This window comes from Haliotis rufescens, unplaced genomic scaffold, assembly GCF_023055435.1.
Source record: "Haliotis rufescens isolate VD_foot unplaced genomic scaffold, xgHalRufe1.0.p SCAF_1, whole genome shotgun sequence".
Lineage (NCBI taxonomy): Eukaryota > Metazoa > Mollusca > Gastropoda > Lepetellida > Haliotidae > Haliotis > Haliotis rufescens.
The window spans coordinates 82,520,722-82,540,776 of record NW_025963779.1 but is presented as its reverse complement, the minus strand read 5'-3'; the positions used below and the strand labels follow the sequence as shown (position 1 = coordinate 82,540,776).

The 20,055-nt window shown below is 38.0% G+C and overlaps 1 protein-coding gene across 1 annotated transcript; it reads right to left on the bottom strand.

Annotated features, from left to right (window-relative positions):
- Window positions 1–4,498: 4,498 nt before the first annotated feature.
- On the bottom strand, window positions 4,499–15,827 carry LOC124136908 (E3 ubiquitin-protein ligase RNF115-like). The gene is made up of 9 exons (XM_046502952.2): window positions 15,706–15,827; window positions 13,339–13,388; window positions 10,453–10,513; window positions 9,845–10,062; window positions 9,366–9,428; window positions 8,457–8,532; window positions 7,713–7,806; window positions 6,989–7,104; window positions 4,499–5,868 (listed from the first exon to the last, which is right to left on the bottom strand). The coding sequence occupies exons 1-9, from the start codon at window positions 15,787–15,789 to the stop codon at window positions 5,749–5,751; spliced, it is 882 nt and encodes a 293-aa protein (XP_046358908.1). The 5' UTR covers window positions 15,790–15,827; the 3' UTR covers window positions 4,499–5,748.
- Between the last annotated feature and the right edge of the window lie 4,228 nt (window positions 15,828–20,055).

The following is a 20,055-nucleotide window of genomic DNA, read 5'->3' as shown; positions in this document are numbered from 1 at the left end:
CATCACCAATGGACGCTGATGGAAACCCCGCATCATGACACGTTTCAGGTACTGCGTTAAGACACCTCGTCGTGTATTTTGTGCTGTTGCCTTGAGACAGACACTGTTTTCAGAAACCACTTTAGGGATACTGTTTGCAAACAATGTTCTGGATACGCCACCACACCGTTTAGCTCATACTGCTTGAACACTTCGCTCCACGACAACTGCCTGATGTTGGTGGATATTTCATGGGCACTGCAGTACTACACTTCTTCATTTGTGCTGATTTAATCTGTATTAGGCCATTCCATGGATACTGCTTCATTGATATGCATTTAGCCATTTCATAGATGCTAGAACTTCTTTGACACTGTATTAAACCATCGTTTCATGGCTACTGCTTCAATGATACTGTATTACACCGTCGTTTCATGGCTACTGCTTCAATGACACTATAAACCGTTGTTTCATGGCAAGTGCTTCAATGACTGTATTAAACCATCTTTTTGTGGCTACTGCTTCAATGATACTGTGTTGAACAATCGTTTCATTGCTACTGCTTCAATGATACTGTATTAAACCGTCGTTTCATGGCTACTGCTTCAATGATACTGTATTAAACCGTTGTTTCATGGCTACTGCTTCAATGATACTGTGTTAAACAGTCGTTTCGTGGCTACTGCTTCAATGATACTGTATTACACCGTCGATACATGGCTACTGCTTCAATGATACTGTGTTAAACAGTAGTTTCATGGCTACTGCTTCAATGATACTGTATTACACTGTCGATTCATGGCTACTGCTTCAATGATACTGTGTTAAACAGTCGTTTCCTGGCTACTGCTTCAATGATACTGTGTTAAACCATTGTTTCATGGCTTCTTCTTCAATTATACTGTATTAAGGCGTTGTTTCATGGCTACTGCTTCAATGATACTGTAATGATATGTGACGAGCACACGCTTTAACTACTAGGCTACCCAACCGCCACTTAACTTTTAATGGATACTGCTTCATTAACATAAAGACAACAAACATAACCAGGTTTTCATGTTTTAGTTGCAAAATATGATCATGCACAAATCATACTTGTAATTGTTAATAAATGTTAAGTTCAAAGCTTTTTCAGACTCACACTCATTCTTCAGATTGTATCTCACTGACAAATGTAACAACACTTATGTGCCACACATATCCATTCAGGAAACAATAGAAAATGGTCATACTTACATATGTACATGCAGGCTTTTCACCTGCCTAACTCAACATGGGTACAAGTTGGGACAATGAAAAACAAGCACAGCTAACCCAAGCTTTCTCATTGCTTGCTACAGGTTCCAGCCACAGGCCTTGGTGATGACACGACAATTTATTATACATCATACGTTATGGAAACAATATCTTAACTTTTCTCTCATCCTGAAAAAACCAACAATATCTAACAGTAGAACTTAATAGATCCCTGCCATCACAATGAAGCTGGTAGCCTTTCAGCGGGACAAGAAACCATACTTTTTCCACCGACACTCAAAAAGGTTCACCCCTCATCCTGATGTTTCAAACACCACCAAAGACATCATATGTATCAAAGATAATGTGAAACAGATAATATTTAAACTCAGATACAAATAGAGAAAATGTGGCAGTCGTTACATGTCTTTTGCTGATATGCATCCCCAGACTATAAATTCATGGTAAAACTGATTCTAAACAAAGAATTATTCAGCATCATAGCTGCCGACTTGTCTCATTTGAGATTGTAAGGGACCAACAATTTGAGATTTATTTATTTTTATTTTTTGAAGAAGGGGGGGAGAGAGAAGGAGAAGAGATGCCTGGGATTTTATCCCAAAATAATGAATTGTCCCCCCCCCAAATCTTGAAAACAATAGTTATGCTTCAGAAATAGCTTGCCACAAAAAATACATTGATGTAAGGCGTTTTTCTTAAAATAGATTCAGGTTTAAATTTTTAAAAATCTGGTTTTGTAGCTGTAAAAATATCTTATCTCAATACCAAATCCCAGCATACACACCCCCCACCACACACTTCTCAAATATCAAATTGTTGGTCCCTAATGCATGCAGAATTCATGATTAAACTATGTAACATGCATTTCATGAACAATTCCTTGTCTCAACTAACATTCTGGGACTACAGTATTCAGTTCAATTTTGAATAATTTGAATGACAAAACAATCCCTCACAATTCAGACATCACCAAATCTGGTATATATCATACAAAACCTCGGGTATAAACTCTGTGCAGCATGTTGTATGTTCTGCTCTGTAGACAAGGTTGGGAAGTAACATTCATCTGCATAAAGTACATTGGAATACAATGACATTCTTGGCTGTATCAAACATGCGACAGTTTGGGCAGGTGAGTCCACTTCTACATGCCTCAAGGGCTGTTATAGTTGGTTGGCAGCTGAAAAGGGTTTGTACATAGCCACATCTAATGTACTGACTCTCACACTGTAGTAAAATCACTGAAAGTGATTCAGAAAACAATGGAACAATGGAACTTGCAATAACAATAATTCCTTTCATTTAGAACTTCATCTAGCATTACATCTGAGAACATGTTGTCTTGGTTTGACACCCCTATCCCAAGGCAAATATGACAACATGCAAATAAACTACATTGTTTTTTTCTGCTGCAACTATATCACGGTAACATGTAATAACACCAAGTCTGGCCCTGGTGAACAAGTGATCAATGGCGTGACCACTAACCTAAGCCAGAGCACCCATGACTGTCAAGAGTTGGTGCTCCTCACTTCAATACCCAGCTACCACTGTGGCCACCACATCCTGTCCACACTAACAACTACTGGGCTGTGGGGATCGATTCCGCCAGAAAAACACTCAAAAAAGATGAATGGCGAGAAGATCTAAATCTGTAAAATAAGGTTTCAAGGTGGCAATCTTTACAATATCAATCAGATATGACATCATACATACAACTCAAAATGACAGCTAAGGACCTGACACAATGTTAAAAGAAGTCCAACAGTAGAAGTAATGTTGTGGAAGTATGGTTGATTATGCAATCTGTTTTCCATAGGTTCTACTATATCAATAACAAATGTGATGGTATATTGATTGTTTATGCAATGAAACAGACAAATAATTTGCATAAAGAATAAATACTCTATATACAATGGCAATAATAAATCCAGGTTTCACAGTGTAGGCTGCATGGACAAAGTTCACTGGACTTGCATGATTTCTTCATTAATACCAGGGGTCGATTTAACTGCTGGCCTGTTGGTCAGTGGCCAGTTTAATTATGAAAGGCTTGCTGAAACAAAGTAGATGGCCCATCTGGCAAGTCAAAGGTTCACCCCTTCTCTGTGTATGTTTAATTTTGATTGGACATTGCTCGTGAATCATGTAATTTCAATGAGAAAATATTTAGGGGAGATGAGGTCGTGTGAATGGTTGGCTCAAATATCATCTTGGAAGAATGACACAACCGGCAGCCATTTTGTTATCTTCTGCACAACCCACATCTTCATTTGCTTATAAAATCGCCACAAAATGAGGCAAATGGAAGCCAAGATTTAATCTCAGAGTGCAGGAAATGTCGTTTGAAGGGTGAGGAGTTCTAAAATTTTCGGTGCCATCTGGGTATTTCAGTCGTGGCCTCCAAAATTTAGTTTTGCCAGTTAGTTTGGAGAGGAGCAGGACCAGCTGGCTACATATGAACTTGTTGCTAAATCTACCCCATGGTACGACTTTATTTTATTTCATTACAGCCTCCTCAAACATATCATAGCTATTGCAATGGAAATAAGAAATCTGGGGGAGTGAGGGAGTGAGTTGGGTTTAACGCTGCTTTTAACATTATTCCAGTTATATCGCGGCGTGTCAGCTTAATGTGAGAGGAAAGCCCAAAGTGATGCAGGTCTCAGTCGTTAAGCGCTTCGGTGAAACCCACGAGCATGGGTATGGTGCTGACAAACCTAGAAACACAACTGGGGCGAACCGGGATTCGAACCCACAATCATAGGTTTCTGGCATGCCGAAGGGACGCATCTCTGCACAGCGAATCGCGGCTCCTTAGACAACTGGACCACCGGTGCCCCCCGAAATTTGAGGAAGTGAAGTGGGTGGTGATTGAAGTAAAGGGCAAAATAACAGTTAGGATGTGCATCTATCTATTTCAAGAATGAAGTTGATTAGAAAGTGGCGAGGAGAAAAAATCTGCCGGCTTCTATAGAAAGTGTCCTACGACAGCTATATTCAGTGCTAGTCAAGCAAGCTAGTCCCTCCTAATCATATTATTAATGTTCATGGTAATCATACAGTACCCATTTTTGTGTCTAAAGTGTATTGTAAAGTTCAACCTTTTCATGACCCCCAGTGCTTTTATAACAAAGAACAGATCAGTGATGTGTTCAGTCAGAATAACATTCCCCATGACAAGAGGCATGAACATTAAACACTTGTCTACACATTTCTAAGTAATAAGCAGCGATCGTATCCCCCACCCCCACCCCCACCCCCACCCCCACCTTCTCCAAATGTTTTAACTCACTATCTCAAAAAGTATGGAAAATGACAAAACTATTGGACAGTGCCTACATTCAACAAATGGTTTTATTATACTAATATTACCCTGAAACAAAACAACTGATCAGGGCGCTACACATTGCAGAAATCCACCTTTTCATGTATTTCTCGGCTAAATAATATTCCATGGTTTGTATGTCTCAAAGGCTGTTGCTGTTTGAAACTAGGCCTTCTATCAACAGGATCCAAAATTTTCAGGATGAATTGAAATCCGCAGAATTTCCATCCCTGAGAATAAAGTATAATCCCATCAACTTAAATTTGACGTAAAAATGATCTGACATTTCAAAATAACGAGGTACAAACTGTCAGTCTGACTGTTCTCAAATCAAACAATATGACAAATGTACACATAGTCATGGCAACAAGTAAATGCCACAACACATAATCCACAGGATCATCAAGATTCTGATTTATGGCCTTCAACAAATGATCTTTTCAAATCCTTCTCCTCTTACTAGTTAAAACTGAACAAAATTGGTGATTATAGCTTTCTTCATATGTTCATTAGGGGATGATATTTCATGGCACGAATAATAAGAACAAAGACACACCACACTCTTTCATGGAAAACTGAGTGTGTTTTACATAAAGATCTTGAACAGAATGATTAAAACAACACTTTCTCTGGTTGGAAATATACATAACACATTAAAAAACATACCTTAATGTACATCTAATGGATATTATAAACTATTGAAGTTAACAAGCTCAGGGTTCTTCCCAGTGGTACTATGTACAACCTATTAACCTATGTTATTATGACCGGGAATATCTGGTCCCTCCTTCGACTGCGTCTTACACCTATTTGTCCACAAATTACACAGAAAGGGAAGGATTAGTGTGGATATCATTTTCTCTAATTTTCTGTCAATAACCTCCTCCACTTCATCTCTGTAAGACCGTGGTTCTATGAACTAGGTACATCATTTTATGCCTAATTGGTAACCATGGTTACAGATCCACACATCCCGATGGAAACAAGATGGATTCAGTTGACGGAAGAGCATAAAGCTTGTGGTGATGGGGGAACGCAAGGAGTTTTAAACATGTCCACACACTGAGTGACCACACACATGTTCAAGTAACACTGTTTCACGTCATTCAGTTCGCTTCACCAGTTCATTCTGGTTTTCGAGTGCTCCAGACCAGTTTAGTGCTGTTTGAACTAGCCTGACTGTGTCAGTGCAAGCTCTGAAACTCATCTGAAGAGTTGGAGCTATCACTGTTCATGGAGGGCGAAAAGTCCTCTTTGTAAGTCTCTCCGTTCAAGTCTTTCCTACACACAGGGCATGTTCCATGCTGCAAGGCAGAGAAGAGTTGACCATTATCACATCAAAAATTATAGCATGCAGTGGCAGAAAGTGAAACTGTGTTTATATGGACAGTAGTTTTCCCAGGAAAATCATTCAGATTAACAAAGCATGACCATCCCTCAGCGACAGAAACTAACTGCTTTTGTCCACTGGTCCTTATATTGATAACACTCACAAAAGCCTTAAAGAGGTCACATTTTTACTGGTCCTTAAATATGATACCTTCACTATTGGGTATTTTGGCAAGGACCATAGACTAGTGCCAATTTCTAACGCTGCCTTGGAAATTCAGGTCTTTTTAAAGACTACTCCAGATTACAAGAGGAAACTGTATTTCACTAGTCATTAGAATATACAGCTGGCCCTGTTTGAAAGAGACAAAAATCTTTACCATGTTTACATTGCCTGCCTGTTTTGCACAGTTCCAAATTGTAGAAAAATTAGCACTGAGAGCTGGTTCAGACTTACAGTCTATGAGCAAACCACCATTGGATTTTTAGATATTCTCTCCACAATTTCGTAGTCTTGGTCTAGCCTGAATTTCAAAGGTTGGTGAATTCTAAGGAAGAGCACTTTACATGGATTATTGTTCGAAGAAGAATTCATCCAGAAGGAATAAAATTTCTACATTAGCAAGGTCCACACTAACAAGGTTTCACTGTATCTACCTTTCAGGCAATGCCTACATGTTTTCACATTTCATGATCATGTTGATCAGTAATCTCTAAAAGATATGACCAGTGTTTCCGTTTAGATATACATTGTCCGGTTCACTGGACTGCCATCACTTAACATACTCAATATTTTGGACCAATAGGGTTTATTTTAACAGTAGACGGCCAAATCTACCAGGAAATTATTGGATGTAAATTATTGGACCAGACATATTTATTTACAGACTATACGTAATAGCCGAAATATCGCTGAATGTGGCTTTAAGCAACAAACAAATCATTAAACATGGTAAGAAGAAAAACTGGTCCAAGCCTTATCTTTCGGTAACATGCCCCCCACCAGAAAGGAGACTTCATTTTTCAGGTGTTTTTCTGATGTTGACAGAACTGTAACAGTTTTGTTCAGCATGGTATTGACAGTGGGACACTCACCAGTTCCAGCCACTTGTTGATGCACTGTGTGTGATAATGGTGTTCACAGGGCAGTTTCTTGGCTTCCTCTTCAACTTGGAAATCTTCCATACATATTGAGCACTGAAGGACGCGTTCTGAATTTAAGGCGAAATAAAGTCATATAGTCAAAATATCAAATATGGTGCATAGTCAGCAATAATTACTTGCATTGCAAAATAATGAAAATTGATTCATATTTTGAGAAATATATATAGATACATACAGAAATTAAAATATCTATCAAAAACCTGTATCAGCTTGAGAATGTGTTGTTCTATAACTGAAATATATATATTGGTATCAATTTAGAAGTCTGCAATAATATATTGACATTTTCATTGGATGCAAAGTATAGCAATATGAGCCAGACTATGAAACAGATCCTAACACTTCAGCAACCCATGTTTGTCATAAAGGGTGACTAACGAGACCAGGTGGTCAGACTCCCTGATTTGGTTGATGCAGGTCATCGTATCCCAATTGCGTAAGTCAATGCTCATGATATCAATCACTGGATTGTCTGTCCCACACTTGTTCATTTACCACCATCATATAGCTAGAACATGGCTGAGTGAGACATTGAACAATAAAGAAACAAACATTGAGCTAGTGGTTTAGGACCAAGACCCGAGGATACACTAAGTTGATGAAGATGTAAGAGGGCTTACGTAACACAATGACAATAACTAGAAAGTGTACTGACCTGCTTGTTCCTTGGTGATTCTAACTGTTGGTAGCGAATCGATCTTGTCTTTCTCTGCTGGTGGGGCGCCGGCACCCTCTAACTGGTTCAACAACTGTATTAACACACACAACCATTACAAATGAACACAACAAACTTCCAAGCAAACAGTAAACCAAAACAAAATTATCACCATCATCTCTTAACAACCGCTTAATACTAGCATTTATTTCAGACTAAACTCTGATAAATGCATATCAAGGGAAATAACTTACTGAATTACCTCCCTTTTCCTTGTAGTTTTTCATGTTAATAAGATCCTGGCATAATAAACAAAGATTAAAATTATTCTCCACTGATGACACATACAAAAGAATACATATACCTGTTCATCATAAGAGAATATATCGTTCTTCTCGGCAAGATAACATATTTCAAACATAACGGACATGGTCATACCTGAAAAAGAATATATTGTACTTTTCTTTGATGCAATGATCTTGACAATTCACTGCCCAATCTTATAAAGGAAGAAATGGTACACTCCACTCTTGACAGTTAGCACTAATGAAATACTAAAGTACCAGTTTCTGCTTAAATAGAAAGTGGAGGTTTCTGAACACCATCGCCACTATAAAGTCTTACATGTGTAAATGATAAACAAAAGTTTTGATGGTGGTCTGATTTGTGGCCATCTTGAGTATAATGGTCAAACCTCAAATCCATCTGCGGGGATAAATGAAATGGCCAAAGCCCCAGACCCACCTGCGAGATTATGTGATCGAGGCCCCCTGCTCCCCATGCATAGTCTCCTGGGTTGCCATGGAGATGAAACATTCCTCTGCAAATTGAAACAACAGTCAGTGTCAGCCAGATAAAGTTTTGTTTGTTTGTTTGTTTGTCGTTTAACGCACTCAGCAATATTCTAGCTATATGAAGGCGGTCTGTAAATAGTTGAGCCTGAACCAGACAATCCAGTGATTGACATCATGAGCATCGATCCACGCAATTGGGATACGATGACATGCATCAACCAAGTCAGCAAGCCTGACTACCCGATCCCATAAGTCGCCTCTTACGACAAGCATAGGCGCCTTTTACAGCAAGCACGTCAGATAAAGTGAACCAATGGTTAAAATTTTCTTCATTTCTGCTTCACAAAGACAATGGCTCAAAGATGTTGACAAATGTGCCATTACATAATTGACATCAGTCTTTGGTCCAGGTAAGCTAAAAGGCAAACACTTTTGACAGGCTATTTTAGAAGTGAATTGAACTTGAACCAATCAATGAAACAGGCCTTAATCATGTTAATAGTTAGCTCTACCTTATTTCACTGATTGCAATATTTTTTACAATATCAAGAAAATAAGGCCTGCAAATAAAATATTTGACAACATATTGTTCTTTCCAAATTTGCCTTTCACTGACAGCTATAGTGAGTGAGTGAGTTGAGTTTAACGCCGCTTTTACTGACAGCTATAAATCTTAGATAAATCCCTTGACCCAGTTACACAAAGCAATCTTAGCTCTAAGACAACCGTAACTCCCATACTTTAACACAGACTGAAGACAATCATAGCGTTAGGATTGCTTTGTGGAACGGGGCCCTGCACACATCAAAAGGACATATTGTTCCTTCTGTCAGTTACTTCCTGTACGAGCTGTACTTACATAGGGGAGCCACCTTGCCCTGCCGGATCTACACCCAGCCGAGATATAAAGTAGTTTACTAATCTGAAATAGAACAATCACTTCATCAGCATTTCTGTCAACACCAAGAAGAAGCAACAATCAAGTTTTCATTATACTGTTAGCGCAAGTTTGTCCTGTTTTACATGCCTTTGAGAGAGTTGGGTTTAACACTGCTTTGAAAGTTTTCCTGTTCTATCACCGAGTGTGAGTTTAATGTAAGAGGAAATCCCAAAGTGATGCACGTCTTAAACGTTACCACATTGGTGAAAACAACGAGCACAAGTATAGTGATAAAACTAATCATGTTGAACTGGGATTCAAACCCAAAAGCACAGGTTCCTGGCATGCCCAAGGGTTGCAACTCAGCGATTTGCCCCCATGCTTTTACTGATGCATCAGTTTAAAATAATAATGGTCAAAATCTTTTAGTGATGTATTGTGGGAGGAAATCAGCTCACCCTTCGAGGTAAGGATTTCTACTAGGGTTTGGACGCCCTCCTCTTCGGAACGATATCCTCGTCCGTGGTGCAAATCGGACCTGAAAGGGACGTCGACTGTCTCCCGCCTCCTCCGGCTCCTCCTCATCTGAATCCCTGTTCTGGGGCCAAGGCCCTGAACTGTCATTTCGATCAGTTGTATTATTTCTAAATGAATCGAGGAATGCTCTACTCCATAGCTGGAAAACAAACAATGATAGTGATTGTAGTGATGGAAGAAGAAACATAGAAGGAAATGTAAGATCACTAAAAAATAGAAATACTTTTGTTATTAAACATGTTAAAGGTATTATTACTATACAATCCTTTAACCTTTTTACTGCATGTGTTCTAATTGTAAAAGATATGTATCACACAATGCACTATATACTTCTTAAAAGAAGCTAAAGAATACCCACAGTTCAAAGGCTGTGTTTTGAAATATCAAACAGCCCTGTCACTACACTGAAATATCAAGTGATTGTGTTATGGTCACTGCAATGAAAATATCACTTTTCTCAACTTCGGAAAACTCAGTCTTTCACACTGAAGTATATAACAAATGTTCCTCCTGTGTAACTGGTACCGACCTCTGCAAACTGTGCTGCTGGGTCTAGCTCTCCTGCTGCGGGGGAATGGCTCGGAGACTCTCTGTAAGTGTAACCATGTTACATTGTGAACATCATTAACCAATTAACAGTAGCCATTTTCGAAGAAAACAGTCATCAATAATTTTCATATCTTCTGATAAGACATTGATTATTTCTACTAGCATGAGTGTGTTTGGTTTAATACCATTTGAGCAACATTCCAGCATAAGGGACACCAAGACTGGGCTTTGCACATTGTACCCATGTGGAGACTCGAACAAAATAATGAACAAATACTTGAAAAGGCTTTTTATTTCCACCAAGAGTTATGATTCTTAGCTGCCAGACTGGATCCATTGATTGTGAAATATGGAAACAAAAGAATTTCTTTTTTTAAATTTGAAAAATATGAAAAGAAAATATTGAGCATGTGGTCCTTGTGCATGTATAGTTTCATCGAAAAACATTAATTAGTTTACACTCTGAAATGAAGCCTTGAGTTTTTTTAGACCAATGTGTTTCCAATAGAAAGATTTCAAAATAGCAAAATGCATGGCAAAAGGCAATAGTTAACCTGATGAGCAATGCAAACTGTTGAAAGGTTTTCAAGTTATGGCCCGGAAACGAACCCTACCCTCATTTAAAACTAAGTCAAAATTGTTTCCATGGAAATCTAAAACATATGATTTGGAAAAAAATTAAAATAGCAAAAGGCACCAGTTAAACCAATGAGCAATGCATATGCCAAGTTTCATCAAAATATGCTGAACAGTTTACAAGTTATGGACTGGACATGCTGGAAACAAACCCTACCCTCATTTGAAATTAAGTCAAAATTGTTCCCATGGAAACATAAAAAAATATTATGTGGAAAACAATTAAAATAGCAATGGGCGCCAGTAAAGCCGATGAGCAGTGCATATGCCAAGTTTCGGGGAAAAACACTGGAAAGTTTTTGAAGTTATGGCTCGGAATAGGATAGGGAAGGGGACGCCGACAGCAACTAAGCCCAAAACATTTTTTATGGATTAAGCTATCAGAATTATGTCTCCACACAACATAATTCTGATAACGTAACACTTAAACAATCCCACAATATGTAAAGGTTATGCACAAATGAAAATTGATCGTTGAATGGGGGGCACGTGTATTGACTAAAATCTTCCATCCATGACATAATGGATTTAGAAGCTCTCGTTCAAAACAAGTTGAATTGATCTCAGGTTTTTCTACTCAGGATCGCCTATTTTGGTGTTCTACACGTAACAAAGACAACAAGCATCTGCAAATATATCCTGCATATGCTTCAGTAAATTGTTTATTGTTTTGTATTGATTTTCTAACTAACGTAATATAGTATTGATTGCCTTACTAATCTAACACAGATTCCATACGTAGTAAGTGAGTTAAGCTGAATGCTTTAAAAAGAGTATGTCAGCAACATTACTAACAACATGGCGTGTCAGTATAATCACGTTAATGTGATACAGATGTTAGACATTTATCACAAAACTAGAATCATAATCAGAGTGAATCTGGGATTCAATTCCACTATCACAGGATTCTGACATACCTAAGGGGCATGACTCTGTAGTGGTAGAAACTAACATGTTTAACCCACTGGACCTTATAATGATAACATATAGCCAAACCCTTAAAAATTGGCAAATATATACTTGACCTTGTGATGCCTATACTACATGGCCACCCATGAAGATCCGGGGTAGAAGAGGTCTCCAGCAACCCATGCTTGCCGTAAAAGGCAACTGACGGGGCCAGGAGGGGTAACAACAAGTACAATCTTTTAAGTTTTTAATGTCTTTTGGCATGATGCAGACGGGGATCAAATCACCAACCTTCCACTCTCTGGGCATATGCTCTATCTGCTAGACCACAGAGCAGAGTTTCACATGGCTGTCGGTCACCAGGCATAGACTAATAATATTTCAATTGGACAGATGGTTTGTTTAAGCATGTTGGACTTTTGACCGATAGAAACCCAAGGCGTCACGCATTTTATAATTTCATGATTAAAAAGTAAATAGTATCGATTTAATAAAACAATGCGCAGCCTTCAAATATCAATAGCTCCACATGTCTTTGCATCATACTTTCTGTATCATAGGGAAACACAGTCAGGAGCTATCTATAGTGACCTAGTCACACGCTTTTCCTATCACGGCGGTCATTGACCAGATTGTAAATACTCATCCTTCATGAACAGTATTGGATTGACTGTTGTTGTGGTTAGTCCGCCATTTTTGTTTATTTGACTTGTTGACGTTTGCCATTGACTTATTACATTTTTGGGGTCCAAGCCATTGACCAATATGCAGTTTCTTTGCGTCAAAATCACTGCAGAGGCAGTAAAGATGGCAGTCAATGACTTACAGAGAACGGAGCAGACAGTACTATTTAGGATCTGGGGCTGAGATTTAAACACTTATTCCTGGTTATATGCAGTTAGCTCTGACTGATCATTCATCATGTTCATCGATCATATTGGTTGTCCTTTGTACATTCTTATCTGAAATTTTAGAGAAGCTTTATCCTGAATGAAAATACTTGATTGTTTGCATATTGATGACGAACATGATGAATATGTTTATGAGTAACTATTACAGATCAACATGATCAAAGGAATTTTTTAACGTTTTCAATGCTAATTTGATATCAAACAGCCTCTTCCTTGGAATCAACTAAATAATGATAATGAACACTAATAATGGAACACTGCATCAGTACCACAAGGTAAATGATCAGTCACCGAAGAATTGATAATGCAATAAATCATCAAAACACCACTGGTATTATTACTACTCATAAATTACACAATGTCTTACATAACAGGTAAACTTAAGATAATGGTATACGTAGCATACTCACTCAGCCATTTGTTCAATGAAACCTCCATCACAACGGGGGCATGTGTAGTCCTGTGATACAAGAAACAATGATAAAACATGATAAAAACCATGGCAACAAAAGCGAACTCCCTTATCAAACAACAACTACATCAGTACATGTACACATATAAAGTTAATGTTACTATGAACAACATAGCTGGATTTCACCAGTCAGGGTGACCTCTTGTTTATGCAGGCTTTCGAGGGGTCAATTTTTTTTACTCTGTGTTGGACTTCAATAAGAGCATCTTAGAACTGTTTTGAGACATTTTATGCCCTTTTACTATTAGTTATCAAAGAAGTGCAAACTCAATGTAAGAAAGACATAAATAATTGTGTATATTCATGGTAATTGTATAATTTTTTATTCTGAAAAAAAAATAGCTGGGAATTGGTAAAGAGCTCACGGATCAGTGGCACCAGTTGAGAGAGCATGCAATGGCAATGTGTGCACTTTGTAGTGTTAATGTAATGTAGTTGGAATTAAAAATCCACATTTTCAAGAGGCCACCCTTTCTGACCATGTACATGAGGCTCCCCATGCTTTTCTGTCTGACTTTCCTTGTTTTAATTCCCATATAATAATATAACATACATGAACGAATGCATCAGGGACATCTTAATTTCCAGTGTTATCTGTCTTCATCTTCAGAACTATTGCACATAAGCAATCAAAGCATGATTGATGCTGTTTCTGAAGTTCACTGTATTTTGAAGTCTTTCAAAGAAAAGATTACAAAATGCACTTATTTAGTCACACCACACAACAATTACCATGGTTACCATGTTGATGAATCAGCGGACCCCTAAACATGACAAAAGCGAAATTTGTACCAAAATCTGAAAAGCACAATATTTTATTCCATTAAACTGCAAATGACACTGTAGTCTTTGTCTTTTACTTCCATCACAAAACAAATCGACCAGGTTGAATCTGAATGTTACATTGTAAAGCCCATCAGCATAAGATAAGCTCATCAAACACAGCACAAATGGCAACATATACATCTTAGATATGTTTGAAGAGCAAAGAAACAACTGAAATGTTTTGTTTTATTTTATTCTGTTTCCAACTCAACAACCAGGATGTTTGCATTAAACAAATCTGAAAACGGAAACAACTAGATATTGCAATATGGAAATGCATCTGTCACATATATATATCATGATAGTCAAATCAATCACATTCATAACCTCTGGTATCTCATGGACATACTGGTTTCATTATTCAACATGTTCAGGTTGTAATGACTATGAAATATAACTTACAACTGATGCTCACTGTGAATCGCAATCCATTTATCCATTAGCATGATAATGGGCACGATGTACATAATAACTACATTTCCATGATTTGTCAATATGTCTGGGATTTGCATTCATGAGGACATCTACTGAACATGACCGACTCATGATGGGGTCATTAAAAGAAAGTAAACCAAGTGTGTCTGAGGGTTAGACAAGTGTGTCTGCAGGGTTAGACATGGTGACCACTGTACATGGCTGAGATCAGTCAAATTCTAGAGTGGTTGTATCCTCCCCAAATCCAGTTATGTTACATAACCACTGGTCCAAAATGAGCTGGTGACTAGTGGGATATGACCAATGGTGCCTACCCATGAGTATGGTATTATCGCTGAACCAGTCACGCTACATCATGTGTGTGTCTACAGTCATTGTTTTCATTAGTACTGATGAAAAACCTGGTGCTGAGTTCTAATGGGCCTCAAACTATTATCAGGATTATATGTCTCAGAGCAGCATTTGCATGAATAATTTCGAAGAAGAAAATCACAAAAAACATCAATATCACCTAAACACAGATAACAGAATATCCAAACAGAGTTTAATTAATCATTTGTCCCCATCATGAGATGACTTCTGGAAGAGCTAAAATATTGGGTATGATTTGCACATCATTATCCATGAGGATATGGACAGGATGCTTCGAATTATAGGGATCTTATGCACTGAACATATCCAATACGAAACGAAGTACATCTAGTCAGTAAGGATGTGTTGGTATGCGTGATTATGGAGAGCTCTTAGCCATATATGTCTTATTGGTTTTCGATTATTTGAAAACTAAGCACTACCTGCGACACTGCATAACTTTCCCTGAATCTACGATGTTGAATCTACGCTCTGGTACTTCATTTTGTCAAACAAATGTAACGAAATAAGGATAAACATCTAAAGCAAAAGTACAGACATGAACTTACATGACCGATAGCAATGTCCCATATCGTGACGCGACGACACGCCCTTAGAACCAACCACAAAATACAAAACGATACAAAGGGTATATATATGGATAGATGGACATCACAACATATCACATACGCACCGGCAACTTCGGTGTTATTTCTTGGGTACACTGGTGGCAGTAAAATCTCTCTGAAGTTGAACTCTCTACTGCTGCTTCCGCCATTTTGTTACCCAGTCAACAATACTGCGCTCCACGTCATGAGTTCCTGCGCACATGCTGAGCCTCTCGCTCTTGTCAAATAAATAAGCACTGACTTTCCATTCGTTCATAAAGAAACTGTTAGAACAACTGGAGAAGTTTAAACCGAAAGAGCCTCAAATAATTCGTGTGACTAAACTAATTAATCACTTAGAAGATAGATATACACATAGTCAATCTTTGTAAGATTTCAAAAGGGAGGCTACATATTAAGGGGTGATGAAGGCCTATGTAGACACGACATGTAATTACTCGTGTGCTGTGAATTGTGACACATGATGTAATAAGGATGCTCATTTATTGCTTGATTGGCCCAGTAATAAAAGCCGAGCAGACGATAGACGTGTTGTTTTGCATGATTTGCATAACCATATTTCAAAATTTGCTATATAGTGAAATTTTCGGTTTTAGGCTCGGGTCTAAAATATGAGGTTTTTCAATACCCAGTTGCTTTTTAGATTTCTAAATTTTATTACTAAAAAAATTGTTTATTTTTCTATTGTTTAACGTCGCAGTCATCAATATTCTGCTACATATAGGACGACGGCCTGTATACAATAGAGCCTGTGTGGTCCAGACAAACCAGTGATTGATAGTATGAGTAACGTCCCACGCCGTTGGGTACAATAGCGTACAATCAGTAACCATGCAGCTTCGACTACGTTTATTTACAAATTACAGGGATATTTACATCAGGCAATATTTCTTTAATTTTAGGTCATTTATTTTCATTATTTTCAGTCTCTCCATTAATTTCATTTTATTGTTGACAGATACGAATCCCCTTGCAGTACATTTGATTGATGTTGAAAGAAATGAGGGTTGTAAATGATTATGTTGTGTTTGGGGAATATTTGAAAGGTAAAAAGGGTCCCGTTCTTGGTATCATCAAATTTTCATGAATTTGTTAACATGGTTCATATGCATTGTAATAAATTGCAAGCAAAAAAAAACGTAAACAAGAAATGTTTACAGCTCACAAAGCTAATCACGCTTAGAATCCCAGGTGTCTTGCACTCACCCATGTTATCAGCCAGACAGCCCAGTCCTACACAATGGGTAAAAATGTTTAATACTGGAAACCACGGATCACAACCATGACAATCTGGGATTCGATAAAACGATCAGCGGATCCTGGCATGATTGAGGTCGCAACTGTGAACATCGAATCCTGGTGCCTTTGTACTCTGCCTGAAGTAGCCAAAGTCTTTGACGACGATGATTTTGGACAATGGAACCTTGTTGGTATTAGAATGGGGATACATTCATTGTCAATTTGTTCAAAGTGGTTTGTTTTTTATCTTTTGATTTAACGTTGAATGTCTTGTGCATATGGAGTCTACCCATGAAAAATGTCAAGTATATTTTAAAGACTCCTTGAATTACAGAATGTATAAAAGACGACGGAATCTAGACCTCCCCATCTATTTCTGGAAACTCTCTTTTCGATCTGTCGATCTTTCGACAGATCGTTCTTTCGTGTCGCCGCTAGATTTTTCGTCCATCAAAATTCGATTTATGATCTCGCACTGTTGACTATTCCAAAACATCATAGTCGTCGCGTAGTAGTGGTGATACCTACGGGGTGCGACCACTTTAAATAACGGAATGGCCACCCTGCCTTTCGATTCGCGATAATCATCCACATCGTCGTCTTCATATGAGGGAGACATATTTGACTAACAGCAATCTCATTAAAATCAGATCTTAGTTCTCGCAACAGCTTTGTTTAGCGGTTGCGAGAACTAAGATCTGATTTTAATGAGATTGGACTAACAGACACTTCGTGCAAGACAGTTTACGTACGCTTCAGTGACTATTGACGCTACATACACAATGGCACGATAATTTCCCAAAATGTACAACTTCTACAACGGTACATATATACAGCAGTACATGTGTGGTAGTATCATCATATGCGATTTGATTTTATTTGTTAATGTTGGCATTTATTGTTTTAAAGTGTACCGTAGCCTTATAGACTGGAAATCTTTCTTCACTTTTAAGGAGGTGTGAGAAAAGATCTTCAGCAACCCATGCTTGCCGTAAAAGGCGACTATGCTTGTCGTAAGAGGCGACTTACGGGATCGGGGGTCAGGCTCGCTGACTTGGTTGATGAATGTCATCGTATCCCAATTGCGTGGATCGATGCTCATGATGTCAATGACTGGATTGTCTGGTCCAGACTCGATTATTTACAGACCGCTGTCATATAGCTGGAATATTGCTGGTTGTGTTAAACAACAAACAAAGATAGCAGTCTCTCACGTCTACCCATCCCTCCTCTAATTAGTCCACTATGACAAATTTCTCATAAAATGAGGGGCAAAAGAAAGTATACCGAGGTTTTTGTTATGTAATTGAAATGAAAAGAACTGTTAAGAGGATGAATAAATTATGTACTGTTGTCATGTAAACATAAATATTGTTTTCACTCTCTCAGTCTATGTTGACCTAATTTAGTGCTCACGGAATGCACAGAAATCATTTAGGCACCTTCTGATGCCGCGCTTCAACGTTTTCCGGTTATATTTTGTTTACCTTTTCAAGGCATCATACGGGACTCTCGACACAGTATGGAATCGCAGCACGGCTGATCTGAATTACTCCCTCTATTTTGAACGGATTTTACCAGAAAGGACGCTAACACGTGCGCAAGTTAAGAGAAACGTTCATTATTTTAGAATACAAAATAGCAGAATATACCAACTAAAATGTGCACACTAGATTCATATTTTTAACTATGTCATGCAAACTGACGTCATTTTTATACAATCCGTTCAAAATGGAGGGTGTAATTCACAACTGCCGTTCTGCGATTCCATACCGTAATGTGTTCAAATGTGGTTTATATCTGTTCAGCGCGTGCATTAGTTATTCTTGATCAAATGTGTGTTCTATCTACTCAGTGTTTGCTGTAAATACTTCTGGGCCAGACGTGGGCCCTGTCTGTATTCACTGTCTCCTCACGTTAAGGGAGTGGTATTATTCAGGATATACACGACCCACCATTATACTGATATATGTGTACGGATTCAATGAATTGAGGAGCAAAAGTAACTATACTTCTCAGTTAATTGAATCATGTTTCATTTTCAGTTGAAAATATCTGAAGTTAGCGATATTATATAAAAATAACAAATACATGTACCAGCTGGCGTTTAGTCAGCACGTGGTTATATTTTTTAAATATATATTTGATTGAAAACGTTTTAAAACTTTAAAAGATTTGTTTCGCACAGTTCACAACAGCTGATGGGTATATTAGAATCTTATCTCTGAAAATCAACAAATTTGCTTTTTCGGGACAAACTTACATTTCAGACATGGTAGGGTCCTGTGGTTGCAAATTCATTTCTTACCCCAGTCTTCACTGATCAAATCTGTTTTTACACAAAATTACCCAGCCACAGATTACTTGTAACAAACTGTTGCAGGAGTGAATGATGGTTGAATAAACATAATCAGAATTAAAAAACAGTTCTTTTAATTTTCTATTACATAAAAACACAAACTCGGATACTTTCTTTTACCCCTCAATTAATGAGAAATTCATTACCTTGGACTAATTCGAGGAAGCACGGGTAGACATAAGAGACTGCTATCTTTGTTGTTTGTTCCCGCACTCAGCTATATTCCAGCTATATGACGGCGGACTGTAAATAATCGAGTCTGGACCAGACAATCCAGTGATTGGGACACGAAGACATGCATCAACAAAGTCAGCGAGTCTGACCACCAGAACCGGTTAGTCGCTAGGTCTAACGAAAGGAAGACATCATAAGAACGCTAGATTTGGTCTTAGGTCACTTAAACTATTGTATTGTTACATCTCAGAATATTCTACGCCCACATGATGCTAATCTTTGAGAGGGGAAACAGACTTGTCACATGGTACTTGTTGAAGGGTTACGGAAGTCAATTTCCCCATGTACAAATTGATAAAATTTCATTTTGTTGTTTAGTGATGTTTGTTATGCACATCTGTCTCATTTAAAAACGTTCCTCCATTCACAATTACGTTTCAAATGATACTGGTAATTAAATAACATTAAGAAAGGCCATAACTGAAATCTTGGCAAATAAAAGGACGGGCATGTATGGACACACTGTTAACAGGCCCAATTGAGGTATTTATTTATATTTCACATATTACAGTCTATTTTACAAAGTAATATGCTGTCATTTGCATACGTTTGCATGGTATGAATTAATATGATTATAAAACCA